The sequence below is a fragment of the Phoca vitulina genome, unplaced genomic scaffold (assembly GCF_004348235.1).
Source record: "Phoca vitulina isolate PV1807 unplaced genomic scaffold, GSC_HSeal_1.0 scaffold52, whole genome shotgun sequence".
Lineage (NCBI taxonomy): Eukaryota > Metazoa > Chordata > Mammalia > Carnivora > Phocidae > Phoca > Phoca vitulina.
In genome coordinates, this window is record NW_022589755.1 from 10,491,070 (window position 1) to 10,514,495 (window position 23,426).

At 40.8% G+C, this 23,426-nt stretch overlaps 2 protein-coding genes across 5 annotated transcripts in view; both read right to left on the bottom strand.

Moving 5' to 3' along the window:
- LOC116622319 (zinc finger protein 234-like) overlaps positions 1 to 13,352 on the bottom strand; it is a 41,023-nt gene extending 27,671 nt beyond the window's left edge. Inside the window, exon 1 of the mRNA XM_032388710.1 lies at positions 13,276 to 13,352. Coding sequence (XP_032244601.1) covers positions 13,276 to 13,290 — 15 coding nt within the window. The 5' untranslated portion in view covers positions 13,291 to 13,352. The remainder of the gene's footprint in view (positions 1 to 13,275) is intronic.
- On the bottom strand, positions 849 to 13,358 carry LOC116622322 (zinc finger protein-like). 4 transcript variants are annotated; one of them, XM_032388726.1, is made up of 4 exons: positions 13,276 to 13,358; positions 10,494 to 10,620; positions 9,861 to 9,953; positions 849 to 2,420 (listed from the first exon to the last, which is right to left on the bottom strand). In XM_032388726.1, exons 1-4 carry the CDS (start codon positions 13,288 to 13,290, stop codon positions 1,027 to 1,029), a joined length of 1,629 nt encoding a protein of 542 aa, XP_032244617.1. In that variant the 5' UTR covers positions 13,291 to 13,358; the 3' UTR covers positions 849 to 1,026. The 4 variants fall into 4 exon arrangements, with proteins under 4 accessions (XP_032244617.1, XP_032244618.1, XP_032244619.1 ...); XM_032388727.1 differs by lacking the exon at positions 13,276 to 13,358 and adding an exon at positions 10,790 to 10,833; XM_032388728.1 differs by lacking the exon at positions 13,276 to 13,358 and having other exon boundaries at positions 10,465 to 10,544.
- Positions 13,359 to 23,426: the final 10,068 nt, after the last annotated feature.

The window sequence follows — 23,426 nt, forward strand, 5'->3', positions numbered from 1 at the left end:
GGCCATGCTCTGAGTAAGTCACTCTCTCCCCCGCCTGCCCCTGGCGGTTTTCAAACTGCTGATGTACCTCCACTGGTTGGTTGTCATGCTCTCCCAGAGCCCAGCCCACAGACATTGAAAATCCAGGCTTTAAGTCCCACTGGTTGTAAGAACTCATGAAATTTGGCCCCTCTCACTTTCGAAGCCAAATGTTACGGGGATTTGTCTTCCCCATGTGGTCTCCCCCCGTGATAATCTGTTTTTTGCCTTCTCCACATCACCGGCTCTGTCCCCAGCACAGATGGCCACAGTCTGTTTCACTCTCAAACTGCATCTTTGCCCTTCCTACCTTCTTTGATATTGCCTCTTCTCTACCTTTAGTTGATGAGTTTGTTATGCCAGTCTTCAGGTCGATTTCTGGGTTACTTACGCTGATGTGACTGTTGTCTAGCTGTATCTACGGGAGGAGGAAAGCTTAGGATCCTCCTACTCTGCCATCTTCCCTAATTCTCTCTTCCTTTTGACTCACTTAGCAAGTACTAAGTGCACATACAGAGTGCTACTCAATGTTGATTGTATAAATTCAACAGCAAATAAACTCCCTGCCCTCACGAAGCTTGTATTTCAGGGGACATCAATTTTAATATCCACCATTAGAGTTTGATAAGTGCCTAAAGAAAGATTATTTCAACAGCCTGTTTCTTTTTTTTTTTTTTAAGATTTTATTTATTTATTTAACAGAGGGAGACACAGCGAGAGAGGGAACACAAGCAGGGGGAGTGGGGGAGGGAGAAGCAGGCTTCCCGCGGAGCAGGGAGCCCGATGGGGGGCTCGATCCCAGGACCCTGGGATCATGACCTGAGCCGAAGGCAGACGCTTAACGACTGAGCCACCCAGGCGCCCCTCAACAGCCTGTTTCTTGAGTGAAAACTACAACTGCTAAGGTTCTAACTAAAGTCCTCATTGCACCATTTGTGTGATCTTGGGATCACCAGGATGTATTCAGCTATGGCAGAAACATTGTTACTGAAACAAATGGTTTCCCTCCTATGAGACTGGATGAAATTTATCACCAGCATGGATTCTGTGATGAATTTTAACATATGAACTTGAACTGAACTGCTTACCACATATCTTACACTTATAAGGTTTCTCCCCTGTGTGAACTCTCTGATGGGATTTTAGATGTCCAGACTGACTGAAGACCTTACCACACATATTACATTTGTACGGTTTCTCTCCAGTGTGGACTCTCTGATGAACTTTAAGATTTGAGGTCCTAGTGAAGTGCTTACCACATGCCCTACAGGTGTATGGGTTCTCTCCCATATGGACACTCTGGTGCACATCAAGATCCAAGCTTGTCTTGTAGCCCTTCCCACACTCCTCACATTTGTATGGTTTTTCTCTGGTGTGGACTTTCTGATGAGCTTGCAGGCATGATTTCTGACCAAATCCCTTCCCACACTCTTCACATTTGAATGGTTTTTCTCCACTGTGGACTCGCTGATGTGTCAAAAGAGGTGAGACCCATCTGAAGCTCTTCCCACATTCCTTGCAATTATAGGGTTTCTCCTCTGTGTGGAACCTCCGGTGGTAATAAAGATGTGTCCTAGAAAAGAAGCTCTTTCCACATTCCTCACATTTGTGTGGTTTCTGTCCCATGTGAACCTTCTTATGGATACGAAGACGTGAACGCCAAGTATAGGACTTCCCACACTCCTCACATTTGTACGGTTTTTCTCCTGTGTGGACTACGCAATGACTATTAAGTGCCGATCTACGACGAAAGCTCTTACCACAGATATCACACTTGAATGGCTTCTCCCCAGTGTGGACTCTCTGATGGTCCTGAAGATGGCAAGCATTAATGAAGGCCTTCCCACATCCCTTACACTTATAAAGTTTCTCTCCCGAGTGTAACCTGCAATGATTACTAAGTTCTGATCTACGACTGAAGCCTTTCCCACACTCCTCACATTTGAATGGCTTCCCTACAGTGTGGACTTTCTGATGAGTTTGCAGATGTGAGCTCTGACTGAATTCCTTACCACACTCATCACATCTATACCGTTTCTCTCCCAGGTGAACTCTCTGATGAATACGAAGTGCTGAGCTATAAAAGAAGCATTTCCCACATTCACGACATGTATGAGACTTCTCTTCTGAGTTTAACTGTTGAAGATCACAGTTGGAGGTATCACTGAAGAATTTTTTACACCCATTTCCCTGGTAAGTTCTCTGGCCTGTCTGAGTTATAGACAGTCCTGCCCCAACCTGGCCAGGTAAATCGTGTTGTTTGTAGAATTGAGAACTTTTTATCATGGAGTCTTGACACCGGGTTAAGTCATTAGCAATGTGTTGCCAGATTTGCCAGCAGGAAAGTTCTTCATGTGGTTCTGCTTTAGGAATAGTCTCCATCTCATGTTGGATTTTTTCTCCTAAAACGACAGAGAATGCAGATGTAGACAAATGAAGGCTTTGTTCAATGTCTTCATAGCTATATGTTAGGAAAGAGCATGGGACCTTTTTTTTTTTTAAGATTTTATTTATTTATTTGACAGAGAGAGAGAGACAGCAAGAGAGGGAACACAAGCGGGGGGAGTGGGAAAGGGAGAAGCAGGCCTCCCGCTGAGCAGGGTGCCCAATGCGGGGCTCGATCCCAGGACCCCGGGGATCATGACCTGAGCCGAAGGCAGACGCTTAACGACTGGGCCACCCAGGCACCCCAAGAGCACGGGACTTTAATGAATCCAGGGAATATTCCCTACATCCTTCTAGTATATATCATGGTCTCTGGTTTAAATGCCTACACAAACCAAGAGGTAGTCTAGTAGGCTCCTATCCACTCCACTAAGCAAGCATCAATGAAACAAATTGAGAATCACTCCAAGCCTCGTATGTGATATACAAGTTAGAAATCAAAGACTTAATAACAAAAGTAATAATGATATAGGTTAATTTTGCTGTTTCTACTGAATTTCATAAATCAGTGTATAAACTCTTATTTTTTTTAAAAATAAGCTCCACACCCAGCATGGAGCCCAATACAAGGCTTGAACTCACAACCCTGAGATCAAGACCTGGGCTGAGATCGAGTCAGACACAACTGACTGAGCCCCACAAGTGCCCCCAATAAACTCTTAAATAGTAAATTATGCAGCAAATAAATTATATACACAATGAAGGCCTTTGTCCTCAACATCTGAAAGATAGTTCTAAGCCCCTGGCGTGTCAGGCCTCAAAGGAATGCCGTAGGGTCTTCAGTCACATTAGACAGTTTAACAATATGATTTAGGGACAAGGCTGACCACACCAGAAAGACCAAGCATATGATTTTAGGTGGGAATTTCAATCACCTGGTGGTGTGGACCAAGAGGCTGAGAATAACCACATGAAACCATTCAGTCTACACTGGTCATATGACAGAGCTCCAATAAGTACTCTGGACACAGGATCAGGTGAGTTTCCCTAACTGGTAATATCCTGTGTATAACTGTACACCTTCATTTTGGAAAGTAACACGATAACACATCCCTGACCCCATGGACAGAACACATGGCAACTCTGCCTCTGGTACTTCCCTAAACTCCCTCTCATGTGCTTTTTCTCTTGCTTGATTGTAAGGTGTATCCTTCCCTGTAATAAACACTAACTGTGAGTATAACAGCATTCAGTGAATTCTGCCAGTCCTTTTAGAAAATGATTCAATCTGAAGGCAATTTTGGAAACTCTCAAACCTGTAGTTGGTGTTAAGTGCCAGGAGGTCTGTGTAAACTGTCCCTCTAAACTTTATAGTTGCTTAAACAATTTGCAATCCTATATATCAAGCACCTAGAACTGATTATAGCTATATATTCTAAGTATTCCTGCAAATTCTACATAATGTGTATAGTTCATCTTATTTTCCTGTGTTAATACACACAGTTAATACACCTTAAAAAGAGAGAGCAAACTGTAGTTTTGCTGTGAAGTCAGAATACCCACAAGGAGGGTGGTGTTCCTGATAAGAGAATTGAAAATGGCAAGAACCACTAGGGGTGAAAAGACTACACAAAGGTTTATGCACTGGTTTCTTCTGAGGCTTCTGGACCGTCTCATTCAAAACAGAATGAGGAAAATCTTTGAATATAGATAAATTAGGCTTTCACATCAGTTTTTCTGATTGAAAACTGCAGCCTTTTAGTCAGCTGTAAAATAAATTTAACATCATGCAATAAGCATTTAGGAAAAAGGGACAGAAACTATCAGAGCATCACCACTCACAGGAGTGGGGTGACTGCATGAATTGTCTTACAAAGTCATACATATAAATCTATATATGCATGAAATATTTCTTTTGGATACACTGAAAGATGCATTTCTTAGTAGGGCTTGTGTTCTAAAGTCTGAAAACTTAGTTCAGGAACTCAGCAGGTCTTTCATTAAACAAATTGTTCATATGGAAAGGTAAGCCCTAAGGGTGAAAACTTGGAAAATTATTAATAGGTGAGTGTGTACCTCTTGGTAGATACTACTTTATGGTTCTATTTAATAAACTATCCCTTTATAATAGTTTTCTTTGGGGCACCTGGGTAGCTCAGTCAGTTAAGCATCTGCCTTTGGCTCATGTCATGATCCCAGGGTCCTGGGATCAAGTCCCGCATTGGGTTCCCTGCTCAGCAGGGGAGTCTGTTTCTCCCTCTTCCTCTGCCCCTCTGCCTGCTTTTGCACACATGTTCTCTGACCACAACGATATGAAACCAGAAGTCAACCACAAGAAAAAATCTGGAAAGACTACAAATACATGCAAGTTAAATAACATGCTAGTACACAATAAATGGGTCAACCAAGAAATAAAAGAAGAAATAAAAAGTACATGGAAATAAATGAAAACACAACTGTCCAAAACCTTTGGGATGCAGAAAAAGCGGTTTTTTTTTTTTTTTAAGATTTATTTATTTGAGAGAGAGAGTGAGAGCACAAGAAGTGGGGAGGGGCAAAGGGAGAGGGAGAAGCAGGCTCCATGTGGAGCCCCATGTCGTACTCGATCCCAGGACCCTGGGATCACCACCTGAGCCAAAGGCAGACGCTTAACCAACTGAGCCACCCATGCGCCCAGAAAAAGCAGTTCTAAGAGGGAAGTTTATAGCCCTACAGGCTGACCTCAAGAAGCAAGAAAAATCTCAACCAACCTAACTTTACACCTTAAGGAGCTAGAAAAGGAACAACAAACAAAACCTAAAAACAGCAGACAGAAGGGAATAATAAAGACTAGAGCAGAAATAAATGATATAGAAACAATAGAACAGATTAATGAAATCAGGAACTGATTCTTTGAAAAAAAAATCAATAAAATTGATAAGCCTCTAGCTAGACTTATCAAGAGAGAAAGAGAAAGGACTCAAATAAATACAATCACAAATGAGAGAAGAGAAATAACCAATCACAGAAATACAAATAATTACAAGAGAATATTATGAAAAACTATATGCCAACAAATTGGACAATTTAGAAGAAAGGGATAAATCCCTAGAAACATATAACTTACCAAAACTGAAATAGGAAGAAATAGAACATTCGAACAGACCAATTATCAGCAAAGAAATTGAATCAGCAATCTAAGAAGTCCCAACAAAAGTTGGGTTCCCAACAAAAGTCCAGCACCAGACGGCTTCACAGGCAAATTCTGCCAAACCAAACTATCCCAAAAAACAGAAAAGGAAGGAAAACTTCCAAATTCATTTTATGAGGACAGTATTAACCTGACACCAAAACCAGATAAAGACACCACACACCAAAAAAAAAAAAAAAGAGAGAGAGAGAGAGAGAACTACAGGCCAATATCTTTGATGAACACAGATGCAAAAATCCTCTACAAAATATTAGCAAACTGAATCCAACAATATATTAAATAAATCATTCACCACAATCAAGTGGAATTTATTCCTGAGTTGCCAAGGTCATTCAATATTTGCAAATCAATCAACGTGGTACATCACATCAATAAGAGAAAGGATAAAAACCATATCATCATTTGAATAGATGTGGAAAAAACATTTGACGAAGTACCACATCCACTCATGGTAAAAACCCACAACAAAGTAGGTTTAAAGGGAACACAAAGGCCATATATGAAAAACCCACAGGTAACGTCATCCTCAAAGGGAAAAAACTGAGAACTTTTTCTCTGCAGTCAGAAATAAGAGAGGAATGTCCACTCCCACCACTGTTATTTAACATAGTACTGGAAGTCCCAGCCTCAGCAAGTAACGAAAAGAAATAAAAGGCATCCAAATTGGCAAGGAAGAAGTAAAACTTTTGCTATCTGCAAATGATATGATACTATATATAGAAAACCTGAACTCCACTGAAAAACTGCTAGAATAAATTAATTCAGTAAAGTCACAGGATACAAAATCAATGTACAGAAATCTGTTGCATTTCTACACACCAATAATGAGGCAGCAGAATTAGAAATTAAGGAATCAATCCCATTTACAATTGCACCAAAAATAATGATACACCTAGGAATAAAGCTAACCAAAGAGGTGAAAGATCTGTACTCTGAAAATTATAAAACACTGATAAAAGAAACTGAAGATGACATAAAGAAATGGAAAGACATTCCATGCTCACAGATTGGAAGAACAAATACTGTCAAAATGTCTATACTGCCCAAAGCAATCTACACATTTAATGCAATCCCTATCAAAATACCTGTCAGAATGGCTAAAATCAAAAACACAAGAAACAAGTGTTGGTGAGGATGTGGAGAAAAAGGAACCCTAGTGCACTGTTGGTGGGAATGCAGACTGATGCAGCCACTGTGGAAAACAGTATGGAGGTTCCTGAAAAAGTTAAAAATAGAACTACCCTACAATCCAGCAATTGCACTATTGGGTATTTACCCAAAGAATATGAAAGCACGAATTCAAAGGGATACATACGCCCCTATGTTTATAGAAGCATTATTTACAATAGCCAAATTATGGAAGCAGCGCAGGTGTCCATCGACTGATGAACAGATAAAAAAGGTGTGGGGTGTGTATGTATGTACTGTGTGTGTGTGTGTGTGTGTGTAATGGAATATTATTCTGCCATCTAAAAGAATGAAATCTTGCCATTTGCAATGACATGAATGGATCTAGAGAGTATAATGCTAAGTAAAATAAAATAAGTCAGAGAAAGACAAATACCATATGATTTCACTCACACAGGGAATTTAAGAAAGAAGACAAATGAGTGGGGCACCTGCATGGATCAGTTGTTAAGCGTCTGCCTCCACTCAGGTCATGATCCCAGGGTCCTGGGATTGAGTCCCTTGTAGGGCTCCATGCTCGGCGGGAAGCCTGCTTCTTCCTCTCCCCCCGCTTGTGTTCCTGCTCTTGCTCTCTCTCTTTCTCCGTCAAAAAAATAAATAAAATCTTAAAAAAAAAAAGACGACGACGACAAATGAGCAAAGGGGGGGGGAGAAAGAAAAAGATAAACCAAGAAACTATAGAGAACTTATGGTGACCAGAAGGGAGGTGGGGGAAGTGGGGGGGGTGAAATGGGTGATGGGGATTGAGGGCACTTGTGATGAGCATCAGGTGTTATATGGAGGTGTTGAATAACTATACTGTGCACCTAAAACTAATATAACACTGTATGTTAAATAACTGGAATTAAAATTAAAACTTAAAAAAAAAAAAAAAGTTTTTCTTCCCAGAAATGACTATGCCCCCTACAAAAGGAAAGCCTACAGGGAAAGCATGCTCCCTGGTGTGGTCACAACCACAGCACTTGGAGGTTTCCTTGGGATCTGGGTCAAGTGCTCACACAGAAACACACAATCACACTTCAAGTCATCTAAATAAGTAAAAATTGGACAGGTAGCCATTTGAAGACAAGTAATATTCCTCAATATCTTCAGTTCATTCTGGTTTATGGTCACTTATTAGCTGTTGCCATGAGTCATGGAGTGACTGGTGAAAAGGAAGCCTATGCCCTGGTTTCTTACAAGGCTTCTGGCCTGTTTCTTTGAAAATAGGATGGAAAAACTTTGGATATAGATAAACTCGTCTTTTGCACCAGATTTTTAAGTTGCAAACTAAAGACCTTTAGTGAGTTGTGGAATAAATTTAAAAGCCTGTAATAAGCATTCAGAAAAACAAACTATCCTGCATCACCAGCGACAAGAAATACAGTTAAATTCTCCTATCCGTTAATTCATTCGCAAAGTCAATAAATATTTACAGGTATCTGCCACATCCCTCCACTAGTCTAGGCACCAAGGACACACCAATAATCAAAACAATTAAAATTCTCCTCCTGCAGGGGCGCCTGGGTGGCTCAGTCGTTGAGCGTCTGCCTTCGGCTCAGGTCATGATCCCGGGGTCCTGGGATCGAGCCCCGCATCGGGCTCCCTGCTCAGCGGGAAGCCTGCTTCTCCCTCTCCCACTCCCCCTGCTTGTGTTCCCTCTCTCGCTGTGTCTCTGTCTGTCAAATAAATAAATAAAATCTTTAAAAAAAAAAAAATTCTCCTCCTGCAGATTATACCCACTGAGGAGAAAGAAGTGAGAAGTAAACAAAAACGTATGAGACACAACAGAAGGCAAGAGGAGTAAAGACAGCATTGTATTTTACATAGAATGGTCAGAAGGCCTGTGTCATGGTATTAAAACCCAGCAGAGACCTGAACAAAGAAGAGAAGAACCCGTAGGATTTTTGGTGAAAGACTATTTCAGGCTGAGTGAAGAAGGAGACCCCAAGGGAGAAGCTTCTGTAACAGACTTAATAATGGTTCCTGAAAGATGTCCATGTCCAATCCCCAGAACCTGTGAACATGTTATGTTATGTTAACTGGGTTGCAGATGCAATGGAAGGTGCTAATCAGCTGATCAGAAAAACAGGAAGATCATTCTGGATTATCTGGGAGGGAGCAATGTCATCAGAAGGGTCCTGAAAGGTAGCAGACAGAAAGGAATGCAGCCTTGTAGACACCTTGATATTATCCCTGTGAGACGTGTCAGAGTTCATACCTGAAGAACAAAAATACAATAAAAGTTTACTGCTTAGTCTGCTATATGCACAGTAATTTGATAAGGCGGCAAGAGGCAATGTACAGTATCCTTGGAAGGCCTGAGTAATAGCAGGGAGGACAACATGGGTGGAAAAATGGGAGCGAGAGTGGTGCCTGGCTGGCTCCATCTGGAGAGCATGAGACTCTTGATCTCAAGGTTGTAAGTTCAAGCCCCACGTTGGGTGTAGAGATGACTTAAAAATAAAAAAACCTTGAAAAAAATAAAAGGGGAGCAAGAAAGAGAGGACAGAAGATGTATTCAAAGGAGAGGGACTGGGGATGCAGAACAGACTCCAGGGGATTCCAAGAGCCACTTTAAGTGGTTTTAACTTTAAGGCGGGGGAAAAAAAGAAGCCATCGTGGATGTTTGTTTGTTTGTTTGTTTTTAAGATTTTATTTACTTATTTGAGAGAGAGAGAGAGGGAGCATGAGTGGCCGGGGGGGGGTGGGGGAGGGAAGGGCAGATGGAGAGGGAGAAGCAGACTCCTCGCTGAGCAGGGAGCCCGAAGCAGGACTTGATCCCAGGACCCTGAGATCATAATCTGAGCCAAAGGCAGACGCTTAATGGACTGAGCCACCCAGGTACCCAGACATAATGGATTTTGACCAGAGGAATGGCAATCTCAATTACATTGCCTAAGGATCACTTTGGCTGCTCTGTGGAAAACAGGTATAGGACGGGAAGGGTGGAAGCAGGACAACCCGTACAGAGGCTGTTACAATAATCCAGGAAAGAGGTTTGGCAATTTACAACAAGGTGATGGAAATAAGCATGAAGAAATGTATGTCAAACAGACGGGAGAGTTGCCTGCAAGACTCATGGTTACTTGGTTCTTACCTGAATTGCCTTTTCTTTGGGTTGCTAACTTCACCATCCAAAACTTTTCTTCTCTTACCAAGTGGACCACATCTCGTTTAAATGGTTGATGCCCTGGGAGCACACAAAGTCATATGTTTAAAGTCAACACACTCTAGGGAAAATTCACTGGAAAATGGGGTTCCCACTACATATTCTTCAAGCAATCAGAAGCAATGTTTTTCAAACCTTTGTTTTCATGACCATTTGAAGAAATATCATTTGCCAAGTCTCCTACACATATACAGAATGAGTTAGGAAGTACTTACTCTTCTTTGATTTTTTGGAAGAGTGAGAGAAGGATTGCTATTATCTAATTTATTTATTTCATTAAAAGTTGATAACAGGACTCATTGTACTGGTTTTATAACTCATGATAGGGTCAGAAATACATGAGGCAGAGCTGTATACCATCCATTTACTTTTCTTCAACAAAACAAAGATTTGCCTGTTGTTAAAAAAACAAATAATGCTCTCTGTGAGTCCCACATATATTAGGAAAATCAGATCCCCAAACTCAGAGAACCAGCTCGAGGGCCCCAAAGCCTTGAAAACCCAAGGATACGAAGCCACTCCTGGAACTAACATTCAGTAATAGAGGGCTGATGTCCTCACCCACAGAGACCAGGTTCCCGAAGTTCTCCAGCATCACGTCTCGGTACAGCTTCCTCTGGGCGGGGTCCAGCAGCCCCAGCTCCTCCTCCGTGAAGACCACGGCCACGTCCCTGAACGTCACCGTCTCCTACAACACCGAGCACATGTTGTCTCAACCTTACAACCGACCTTCGCTGAGAGGGACAGCGCTAAGAGATAGATCTTCTTATCTGTCACTTTTACTCAACAGAATGGCTAACATTTCTGACCCTTGGTTTCCTGTGTGAACCTGAGTAGGTTTCTTATATTTTACATACCTAAGTGGAAGGTGAAATCAGGAACCCCCTTATACAGCAGCTCTAAGGAGTAAATGCAGAGACAGAACTAAGTGCATGGCAAATCCAGCAAGCCTGGATGTTTTATTTATATTATTTTATTTTTATTTTTATTTTTTAAAGATTTTATTTATTTATTTGACAGACGGAGATACAGTGAGAGAGGGAACACAAGCAGGGGGAGTGGGAGAGGGAGGAGCAGGCTTCCCGCGGAGCAGGGAACCCGATGTGGGGCTCGATCCCAGGATCATGACCTGGGCTGAAGGCAGACACTTAACGACTGAGCCACCCAGGCGCCCCTTTATTTTTTTTAAAGATTTTATTTTTATTTATTTGACAGAGAGAGAGAGAGCACAAACAGGGGGAGCGGCAGGCAGAGGGAGAAGCAGGCTCCCAACTGAGCAAGGAGCCTGATGTGGGGCTCGATCCCAGGACCCTGGGATCGTGACCTGAGCCGAAGGCAGACGCTTAACGACTGAGCCACCCAGGTGCCCCAGGCCTGGATGTTTTAAACTAAGGTTATACCTCAGTTTATAACTGGAGGCAACCAAGATGTCGCTTAGGTGGTAAATGGATAAACTGTACATCCCGACCAGAGTATAATTTAAGGAATAAAAAGGAAAAAGAGCTATCAAGCCATGAAAAGACATGGAGTTACCTTAAATTCATATGACTAAGTTAAAGAAGTCAATCTGAAAGGCTACATACTGTATGAATCCAACCATATGACATTCTGGAAAAGGTAAAACTATAGAGACTACAAACTATGGAGTCTGAGAAAAGATCAGTAGTTGGCAAGGGTTAGGGGAAGGGAAGGATAAATAGGTGAAACACAGAGGACTTTTAGGGCAGTGAAACTACTATGTAGGATACTATAATGGTGGGGCCACATCATTACAAATTTGTCCAAACCGACAGAAAGAACAACATCAAGAATGAATCCTAAAGTAATCTATGGACTCTGGGTGATAATGATGTGCTGATGGAGGTTCATCGACTGTAACAAGTGTACTACTCTGGTGGCGGATGTTGACAATGGGAGAGTCTGTGGGTGTTTGGGGGCAGGGTGGGAAATCTCTGTACTTTCTGGATTTTACTGTGAATGTTAAACTGCCCTAAAAAATAAAGTCTATGTATATACACATATACACAAACCTAAGGTTATACATTACTTTGAAAAAACTAATACATGACAGAATAAAAGCAGATCAGTAGTGACATGCAGGGGATGAATCAGATGTAAGACAGAATCTAGCTCTTCCTGTGTGAAAATCTCCAACGAGACTCGCATAAAGCAGCAATTAGAGCCTATTGCGCTGTGGCGTATTTGAATATCTTATCTACAAAACTCTAACGTGGCATGTATCAAATGTACTTTTTCATTATTGAGCTCCTAATACATTGAGGAGAAAAAATAGGTAGCTTATTCGGAGAAGTGATTTTTTGCAGAAAAAAATTGCAGGTAGGAAAACGATCACTGCAGTGCTGCTTCAAACAATCAAACTCCTAAGCCACCTTAATGTGTAAGAGCAGTAAGCAGTTAAAAATTGAAAATCATATCAATTTAGGGGCGCCTGGGTGGCTCAGTCGTTAAGCGCCTGCCTTCGGCTCAGGTCATGATCCCAGGGTCCTGGGATCGAGCCCCGCATCGGGCTCCCTGCTCGGCGGGAAGCCTGCTTCTCCCTCTGACCCTCCCCCTGCTTGTGTTCTCTCTCTCGCTGTGTCTCTCTCTGTCAAATAAATAAATAAATAAAATCTTCAAAAAAAAATCATATCAATTTAATAGAAATACGATGTAACCACAAATAACGAATGTTCTATGTTAAACCAAGAAGCACAAGTCAATATTAGATGTATATCATGAATATTAATAAATCTATGAATATACATAAGAAAGTATGAGAAAATAAAAATAGTTAATGTGTCACTGGTGAAGCAAGCAGAACTGGTCATTCCTAGTAATTGGTCCACATTAATTTTTTTTAATATATATATATATTTTTTATTATGTTCAATTAGCCAACATATAATACACCATTAGTTTTTGATGCAGTGTTCAATGATTCATTAGATGCGTGTAACACCCAGTGCTCATCACCACACACGTTTATTTTTGAAATAAAATGAATAATGACAAAATTATTGCTAAAAGCAAATACAGAGTAAAGAGGTCATTTAGCTTGGTGTTCTCCTTGAGTCACCCCAAGAAATGAAAAAAATATGTAACTTTTTTTTTGAGAGAGAGAGAGAGCTGTAGGGAGGGGCAGAGAGGGAAAGAGAGAATCCCAAGGAGGCCCCTGGCTGAGCACAGAGCCAAGGCAGGGCTCGATCTCAGGACCCTGAGACCATGACCTGAGCCGAAATCAAGAGTCAGACGCTCAACCAAAGAGCCAGCCAGGCGCCCCAATACGTAACATTCTGAGTAGTGAAATGGAATTTTAACAGCAAGAAAGGCAAGCCATATGCACCTTGAATGTGGTCATTTTTTTCTTCCTACTTCTGGAGAGGTAGATTCCTGGAATACGGAGTCCTGGCAAGGCAGACCTGGGCCTGGTCGTGTCTGGAAAGGCAGAAAAGGACATGAAAGGGTGCCCAGGGATGATGCTCGCCTACATGAATGCTTACTGTGAATTAGCCAAGGAGCCCCTTCCTTGGAATGGCTGTTGCTGTCCACAGCGCGAAGAGCAGATCATGGCTACTCCATTCCTACACAACACACACACCGCTTGTTGTGTGTTGCCTTGTGCTATCTTGCCTTGCTCCCAAGGTAGCAGTTCAGATTCTGACATGATGGAAACTGACACAACGTAATGCATCAAGCAAGAATCATCTCTGGGGCAACAATATCTGGGCTCAAATCCTACCTCAGCTTCTCAGTAATTGTATCATCTTGGATGAATTAATAACATCTCTTTTCCTCAATTTTGTCATCTGTACAACTGGGACAATAATATTTCCAACTCATGGAACTGTTGAGAGCTGGACAACACTTGGAATACACTCAGGGTTTCTTACTTTTGTAGCTCTAGTAAAAAAAAAAGATGACATTCTGCAATATGAAATTGCTCTTATGCATGTGATTTCTACCAAAAGACATTGTAGGATACCTGACTGAAGCTCTGACGTTGATTGTCCTGTTGTGTGAAGGTCACTTGTAACCTCTGAAAAACCAGTTAACTCTGCCTCATTGTCTTCCCTAATATTGTGTTACCTTAGTGATAATTTTTAAATTGTTGTGGACCACGGTTTTCCCAAACAACAACAACAATAACAACGGTTTCTAGTATCTATTAAGAAAACAAAAGGTTCGGGGGGGGGGGGGGGGGTGGGGACAGTATGATGAAGCCAACCTGGAAAACAGTTTTGGCAGTTTGTCAAAAAGTTAAACCAAAAGCTACCAGTCAGCCAAGCAATTCTACTCCTCGGTATCTACCCAAGAGAAATGAAAACCCGTCTCCAAACAAAAACATATACATATGTATTTATAAAACTGTTATTCATAAGAACCCCAAACTGGAAACTAAGATGTCCACCCATGGGTAAATGGACAAGTGTGGTGTGTCCACACTGAAATATTAATGGGCAATAAAAAGGAATAAAATTATGATGTATACAACATGGATGAACCCTGAAAATATCACAAGTGAAAGAAGCCAGTCACAAAAGACCACACCTTGTATGATCCCATTTAAATAAAGGGTTCACAATATAGAGACAGAGAAGAAGTTAGTGGTTGTCCGGGGTTGTTGAGAACAGACATTAACTATAAATGGTAACAAGGGGTCTTACTGGAGGAATGAAAATGTTCTAAAATTGAATTATGGCTAGAGCTGCACCCCTCAATGTTACAAAAATCACTGAATTGTACACATGCAAAGGGAAAATTCTGATACGTAAAATCGAGATCAACTAAGTTGTTTTTAAGAATTGTCTGAGAAGCAACATCTCATTTAAGTTAACAAACCTGAACTGAGTCCATATAAAATTTATATTTGACTGAATGAAAAGAAAAAGAGAGACAAAAAGGGATGCTGATCTTTACAGCAGAAAGCCCACTAATAAAACACATCTCCCCACTGGAAACTTTAATTACAAAAAGAAATATAGTAACTTCAGTGGTAAAATGGCACAGACATCCCCTTCACCAAGTGAACAAAACTGACATCACCAATATAAAAACCAAAATATGTCCTTCAGCTCCTGTTATGTTGATTGAAAAGGCCACGTCACCACTTCTGTGGAATCCCTGACAATGCATAATCTGAATCAAACTGTGAAATCTATCACATAAAATTCAAAAGATGGGCTTTCTCTGATACGACTTGCCTACACATCATGAACAAAAACATCACGAACAAAATAATGAAGGATGAGGAATCATTCTGGATTAAAGGAGACAACAGAAAACATGACAGCAAAAGGCAGCCCACAAAATTGGCTTTAATCAGGAGAAAACAGTTATAAGGATTTTAAATGAAAAACAGAACACATTTAAGTATGGACTGAGGGTCAGAGAATAGCACATTAACAATGTAATTTTCTGATTTTGATCTAGATACTGTGATTATAGAAGAGACTATCCCGATTCCTAGAAAATAAACAGTGTTTAAAAGAAAAACACAAGCCTAAAATGGCATCACTTAGGCCAAGTCACCAAACTGGGGCTTAATGACTAACCTAACTGCAGTTTCAACCTCCCCCAGAAACACAGTGCTAACCAGTCACTCAGGAATTTTCTGATAAGCACCTATGAAGTTAATCTGACACACAGGCCCTCTCCATCCCTTCAAGATGAGGTAATCTGCGTAAGATCCTCTGCTCTTCCCTCCAAGGGAAAGTGGCCTTGCTTGAAACAATCCTTTCTTTCCTCTTGCTAATAACTTCCTTGTCCCACCCTCCTTCCTACAAAAACCTTGCATTTTGTACAACTCCTGGGAGCTGCCTTCTACTTGCTTTATGGGATGCTGCCCAGTGTATGAATCATTTAATAAAGCCAATTAAGTCTTCAAATTTAGTCAGCTGAATTTTTGTTAACAATACAAATACTTCGGGACATAGAGGTATCGTCTACAGCATAATCTCAAATTCTTCGGGGGGGAGAAAAAAGAGATGCGTGAAGGAAAAAGGGCAAGGGCAGTTGACAGCTGGAAGCAGCTAGGCCTTGGTGTTTTCAACTCATCATAAATAATTTCAAGAATATCAGCAATTTTCAGACATAACTACTTAGTGTCAACGGTGCAACAAGAAAGGCAGTCTTTTTTGACACAAAGGCCAAGGACAGAAAGGAGGCTCTGAAACACCACAATTATGTCTTTGTCCCTGAGAAATCAGGAGATACTCTGCCCCAGCCCCGCCCCTCCTCCTTTCCAGCCAGGAATGGTTTGGGAGTGTTAACCTTAAAAATAAAACTGCCAGTTATGTTACTGGAATAGCAGAAAATCGCAATCCAGGACAAGCAAGATATGGCAAAAACACTGGCAAGTCCACAGAACAAAGGAGAGGAACACTCTTTTACAGGGTAAAGGGAGAACTTGGGAATGCTGTCATAAAGAAAAAGTCCATTGGAGCAAACGGGGGCTTGGAAGTATAGTGGCTTTTCATTGGCTGAGTTTTGACAATCTCTCATTGGCTGGGCTGACGCGGAGCGCGTGGGGGGGGCGGGAAGCCATTCTTCCTCCCTCCGGGATAGTAACTAATAGCTAAAATAGTATCAGGTGGTCTCTTCCAAGTGGGTCTGCAATCGACAAGAGTCATGGTAGGGTATGAGCGCTTTCCCCCTGCCAGCCTCGGACTCCATTCTAAAGGAGGTTTCCCTTTATTAATTTTACACAGGAGTAACTCCTCAGAAAGGGTTCGGGACTATCAAGCTTCATATAGGGATCAAAAAGAAGTGCCAGGACTCACTGCAGCCACGATATTCGTGGCTGTCCGGTTACTAAGCACTTAACAAAATTAGAGTCTAATACCAAGAGACCACCATTCACCACGCGGCAGGAAGTGTCCTTAAGACTTTTATTTATACCATCTCGTTTGATTCTCAAACCACTGGATTATAGGAAGGTAGGAATGTCATCCCAATTTTATAAAAAAACAAAAACAAACAAAAAACCCAACCCCCCCAACCCCCGAGACAGAGAAATTTAAGTAAGTGGCCCAATGAATGTTCAACCACGCGACAAGGGCAGAGCGAGGGAAAGGTGGGCGGCCTGGGGAGGCAGGACTGCAGGCGGAGAGTCCGGGAGACCCTCCACCAGGCCATACGCTGCTCAACCGCCTCAAACGCCAAGAGGGTCCCTGGAGGGGAACGCCACTCCAGCCCTCAAGCCACCTCTCTCGCGCGCAGCTCTCCCCCCCAAATCAATGGCCAGTGGTACTAGCACCCAGGGAAGTTCAGGAGGGTCCCGAAACCAGAACCCACTTACCACAGCGACCGGAGAGCCTGCAGCAGAGCCCGCAACGGAGCCGGTAACAACCCGGCCACCTGAGCGGAAGTGCCTGAGACCGCCCCGCCCCAAACTCCGCTGGGGATCGACTACCCAGAATTCCTCTCTCCCGGCTGCCTTGCGGAAGTACCCGAGTCGCTACCGAACTGGCGGACTACATTTCCCAGAAGTCCGGAGAAGACCGGCCCCATTCCCACCCTCCCCGGCCGGAAGTGCTTGCGACTCCTGGGAGATGCGGCTCTCTAGTTCCCACAATGGTCGTGGGGGCTGAGTTCGTGTTGTCCAGTACTTGGGCGATAACGTGCGTTCCCATACTGGGGCTAGAGTTCACCTCTCCCGGAATCCGGCATCATAAAATATTCTGTTATTTAAGCTGCTATTAGTTTTTGGGTTTTTTTTAAAGATTTTATTTATTTATTTGACAGAGAGAGAGAGAGAGTGAGCACAAGCAGGGGGAGTGGCAGGCAGAGGCAGAGGGAGAAGCAGGCTCCCCACAGAGAAGGGGGAGCCCGATGTGGGACTCGATCCCAGGACTCCGGGATCATGACCTGAGCCGAAGGCAGTCGCTTAACCAACTGAGCCACCCAGGCGCCCTAAGCTGCTATTAGTTTTGTCTCTACAATAATAGCAAACCTAGCTAATATATCACTGGAAATGTTAGTCTGAAACTGCAATGATGAACTTAAGATCTTCAGAAGAATGCACAAGGTCAAGGCTTAAGAAGCTGTACATTTGGAAATCTACACAGAACTGTTGAGAAAAACACTTTAAAACTGTATTACAAAATTCATGGGCCCAAGAGAGGTATGGTAATTTGGTTGATTCTTTATTACCTCTCCCACAAGAGTCTGAATCACCCAAAATCCACGAGTCACCTCCATTCTGTCAGTACACTATCACGTGATGGTCTAAAGAAATATTGTGCCACAGAGAAGCGCCTTTAACAGGAATAGCCAAGGCACCTCAACAGAACCTCATGGACACAAGTCTTGGAGTTTCCTGGGATATTTGGTAGACCACTCAGATGGAATAAAGGCCAGAGACAACGCCTGAAGGACAAACAAGATTGGACACACACGGGTCCAGATCCTGGCTCTAGGCACCCCAACTGGACAACACTCACTACCAGTAATGACCAAATTCGGGCAGCAGAGGGCAACATAAAAAAAATTGGCACTGCATAGTGTGGGCCTTCTCGAGGCACAGGGCCTGGCCCTATCTACTTGGATCTAAGAGCTATACAGTCTCCTTCATTCTAACTGACAATCTCACCTCCTTAAGCACACATAGTCTTTTATTTTTATTTAAATTCTAGTTAGTTAACATACAGTGCAATAGTGGTTTCAGGAGAATTCAGTGATTCATCACTTACATACAACACCCAGTGCTCATCGTAACAAGTGCCCTCCTTAATACCCATCACCCATCTAGCCCATCCCCCACCTATCTCCCTCCATCAACTCTCAGTTTGTTCTTTATCATTAGGAGCCTTTTATGGTTTATTTCCCTCTCTCATTTTTCCCCCTCCTGTATGTTCATCTGTTTTGTTTCTTAAATTCCACATATGAGTGAAATCACATAGTAATTTGTCTTTCTCTGACTGACTCATTTCGCTTAGAGTAATGTACTCTAGCTCCATCCACATCACTACAAATGGTAAGATTTCATTCTTTTGATGCCTGGGTAATATTCCATTGTTTTTATTTATATACCACATCTTCTTTATCCATTCATCAGTCAATGGACATTTGGTCTCTTTCCATAATTTTGCCATTGTTGATAATGCTGCTTACAAACATCAGGGTGCATGTACCACTTTAGTACATATAGTCTTAGAAGCTGCACAGCTATGAGTATCTTCATCTATGATGTCAGCCCTAGCCTGACATCACCAAAACTGGCCTTTAAAAAGATTGGGCTTATGACAGAGAAATTCCACTCCCAATACCCAAGAGAAATTATACCCAAGAGAAATTAAAACATATGTACACACTTGTACAAAAAATATTCATAGCAGCATTATTCAGAATAGCCAAATTATAGAAACAATCCAAATGTCCAGTAACTGATGACTAGATAATAAAATGTGGTATATTTATACAATAGAATCTTATTCTGTGATTAAAATATGAAGTACTGATTCATTCGAGGGTTAACCTTGAAAACGTGCTTAGTGAAAAAAGCTAGACACAGTAAAGAATGTATTTGATGATCCCATTTATATGAAATGTGCAGAAGACATCAGTCTATACAGGAAGATAAGTTATCAGGGACTTGTCCACTGGGAGTGGAAAATGGCTGCTAATGGATGGGGGCGGGTGTTGGTGGGCTGATGAAAAAGCTCTGGAATGAGATAGTGGTGATAGTTCAAATCTTTGTGAATATACCAAAAGTCATGCAATCATACACCTTACAAGTGTGAATATTAAAGTATGTGAATTATATCTCAATTGAAAAAAAGATATTGGCCTCTTTGAAACTGTTTCCCACTGACATGTTACTATGGACTGAATTGTGCCCCTCTGCCATGCATATGTTGAAGCCCTAAACTCCAGTGTGACTTATTTGGATATAGGGTTTTTAAGAAGGCAATTAAGATTAAATAGGTCATTAGAGTGGGGCCCCAATATGATAGGATACAAACAAATGGAAAAGTATTCATGTTCATGGATTGGAAGAATTGATACTATTAAAATATCAATATTATCAAAAGTCATCTATAAATTCAATGAAATCCCTATCAAGATTCTAATGGCAATTTTTTTTACAGAAGTAGAAAAAACACTCCTAAAATTTATATGGCACCACAAAAGACCCCCAATAGCCTGAAAAAGAAGAATAAAGCAGGAGGTAACACATTTCCTGATTTCAAGCTATACTATAAAGTTATAGTCATCAAAACAGTATGGTGCTGGCATAAAAACAAATAGATCAATGGGACAGAATTGATAGCCCTAAAATAAACCCAAGCATATATGGTCAACTAATATTTGACAAGGGAGTCAAGAACATTCAATGGAGAAAAGACTTTCTTTTCAATAAATGGTGCTGGGATAATTGGATATTCACATGTAAAAGAATGAAACTGGACCCATATCTATACCACTCACGAAAATTAACTCAAAATGAATTAAAGACTTAAATGTAAGAAACTCCTAAAAGAAAACAGGAATAAAGCCTCTTAACATGGGTCTTGGTTATGATTTTTTGGATATGACACTTAAAGCACAAAGAACAAAATAAAAAATAAACAAGTGAGACTATATCAAACTAAGAAGCTTCTGCACAGCAAAAGAAACCATCAACAAAGTGAAATGACAACCTATGCAATGGGAAAAAAAAATCTACAAGCCATATATCTGGTAAGAGGTAATATCCAAAATAGATAAGAACTCATATAACTCAATATCAAAACAAACGAACAAGCCACCCCCCTCCCAAATAACCTAACTAAAAATGGGCATAGGACCTAAATAGACACTTCTCCAAAGAAGATATACAAAATACCAACAGGTACATGAAAAAACGCTCACTTTTACTAGTCATTAGTAACACCCCAATTAAAATCATAATGAGATATCATTTTGTGCATGTTAGAATGGCCATCATCAAAAAGACAAGAGATAACAAATGCTGGCATGAATGTGGAGAAAAGGGAACAGCTGTGCACTGTTGGTTAGATTGTAAATTAATACAGCCATGGTGGAAAACAGTATGGAGGATCCTTAAAAAATTAAAAATAGAGCTACTATATGATTCAGCAATTCCACTTCTGGGAATATATCCAAAGGAAATGAAAACACTAATTTGCAAAGATATCTGCACCCCCATGTTTGTAGCAGCATTATTCACAATAGCCAACACAAGGAAACAACTTAAGTTTTCATCAATGAATGAATGGATAAAGAAGTTTGGGTATATATTTACAATGGAATATTATTCATCCATAAAAAGAAATGATCAATGCTCGCTTCAGCAGCACATATACTAAAAAAATAAATGGTGAAATCCTACCATTTGCAACAAAATGGATAGATTTTGAAGACATGCTAAGTGAAATAAGTCAGAGAAAGACAATTACTGCATGATTTCACTTATATGTGGAATCTAAAACAAAAACAAAAATCTAAAAAAACAAACTCATGGAAAAAGGGAACAGATTTGTGGTTACCAAAGGCAGAGGGTGGGGGGTGGGGGGAATTGGAGGAAAGTAGACAAAAGCTATAAACTTCCAGTTATAAGATAAATAAGTACTGGGGATGTAATGTATAACACGACTATACCTAACACTGTCATATAATATATAGGAAACTTCTTATGAGAGTAAATCCTAAGAGTACTCATCACAAGGAGAAAATGTTTTCCTTTCTTCTATTTATGCGAGAAGATGGATGTTAGCTAAAGCTATTGTGGTAATCATTTCACAATATAGTAAATCAAACCATCACACTGTACACCTTAAACTTATACAGTGATGTATGTCAATCATTTCTCAATAAAATTGGGGCTAAAAAGAAAATAAATATTTGGTTAATATGTATGTGAAAATATTTATAACAAAATAATGAATACTTATAACTATTAGAGTTATCATTGTTGGAACTGATGTAATAATGTTATCTACAACTATCACCTTTCACTACTCATTCCATATTCCCCTTACTCTCAGAAAACACCTCAGTTCATTGTGGTTCTTTTCCTATTCTTTTCCTAGTGGATGAACCAAATTCTCATTCTTAAAGGTTTTGAGACATTAACAGTCCTGCCTGAATTGTGGTGTTGTATTTTTCCATTGGTGTTTAATCATAAGACATGGTGCTTTTAAGAGACACCCTAAGTGATCTCTTGCATTCTGGACATACTCTTGCTTACCTCCACTGTGTTATAGCAACTCAATTCTCTCATTGTTATCAGGATCAATTACCCAGCCAGTAAAATAACCCCCTTCTTTGACTATTCATTCAGAAGTAAGAGACATCAAGTGCCCAGTTGGAAGTATCAAGTTCAAATTCAATGGAATCATTACTGTGTCTTCTGATGGAATCATTCATTCCCTTGGAAATAAGATCTCTATAGAGCTTGTTCATGGAGACAGGAAGCAAAATATTTGCTATTGGATCACTTGAAGTAATAGTGAGTGGAGCCATCAAATTTCTACCCCTGGATTCCTGATCTTGTGAAACTTGTTTATGGGTAAAAGAGCACCATATTCTGGGCACTGATTTAAATCATATACAGCATCTATGAGGACATTGTTCCAGCCCAACAAGATACTGCCACCTACTTGGTAATGCAATTAAATTTTCAAAAGGTTAGTCCATTTTCTATCAATTCAACTACTTCAAGGTAATGGGGAACATGATAGAAACAGTGCATTCCATGAGGATGGGCTCATTGCCACACTTCATTTGCTATGAAGTAAATCCCTTATCAGAAGCAATGCTGTGTGCAGGTTCCTCAAAAAAATTAAAAATAGAACTACCAGTAATTGCACTACTGGGTATTTACCCAAAGAATATTAAAACACTAATTCAAAGAGATATATGCACCCCTGTGTTTATTGCAGCATTATTTACAATAGCCAAATTATGGAAGTAGCCCAAGTGTCCATCAATAGATGAATGGATAAAGAAGATTGATATATATATACAGTGGAATATTATTCAGCCATTTAAAAAATGAAATCTTGAGACACCTGGGTGGCTCAGTTGGTTAAGCATCTGCCTTCAGCTCAGGTCATGATCCCAGAGTCCTGGGATTGAGTCCTGCATTGGGCTCCTTGCTCAGCGGGGAGCCTGCTTCTCCCTCTGCCTGCTCTGCCTGCAGCTCTCCCTGCTTGTGCGCTCTCTCTCTCTCTCTGACAAATAAATAAAATCTTTTTAAAAAATAAAATAAATAAAAAAATGAAATCTTGCCATTTGCAACAACATGGATGGATCTAGAGAGTATAATGCTAAGTAAAATAAGCCAGTCAGAGAAAGACAAATACTATATGATTTCACTCATATGTGGAATTTAAGAAACAAAACAAAAGAACAAAGGGGAAAAAAGAGACAAACCAAAAAACACTCTTAACTATAGAGAACAAACTGATGGTTACCAGAGGGGAGGTGGGGGATGGTTGAAATAGGTGAAGGAGATTAAGAGTACACTTATCTTGATGAGCATTGAGTAAT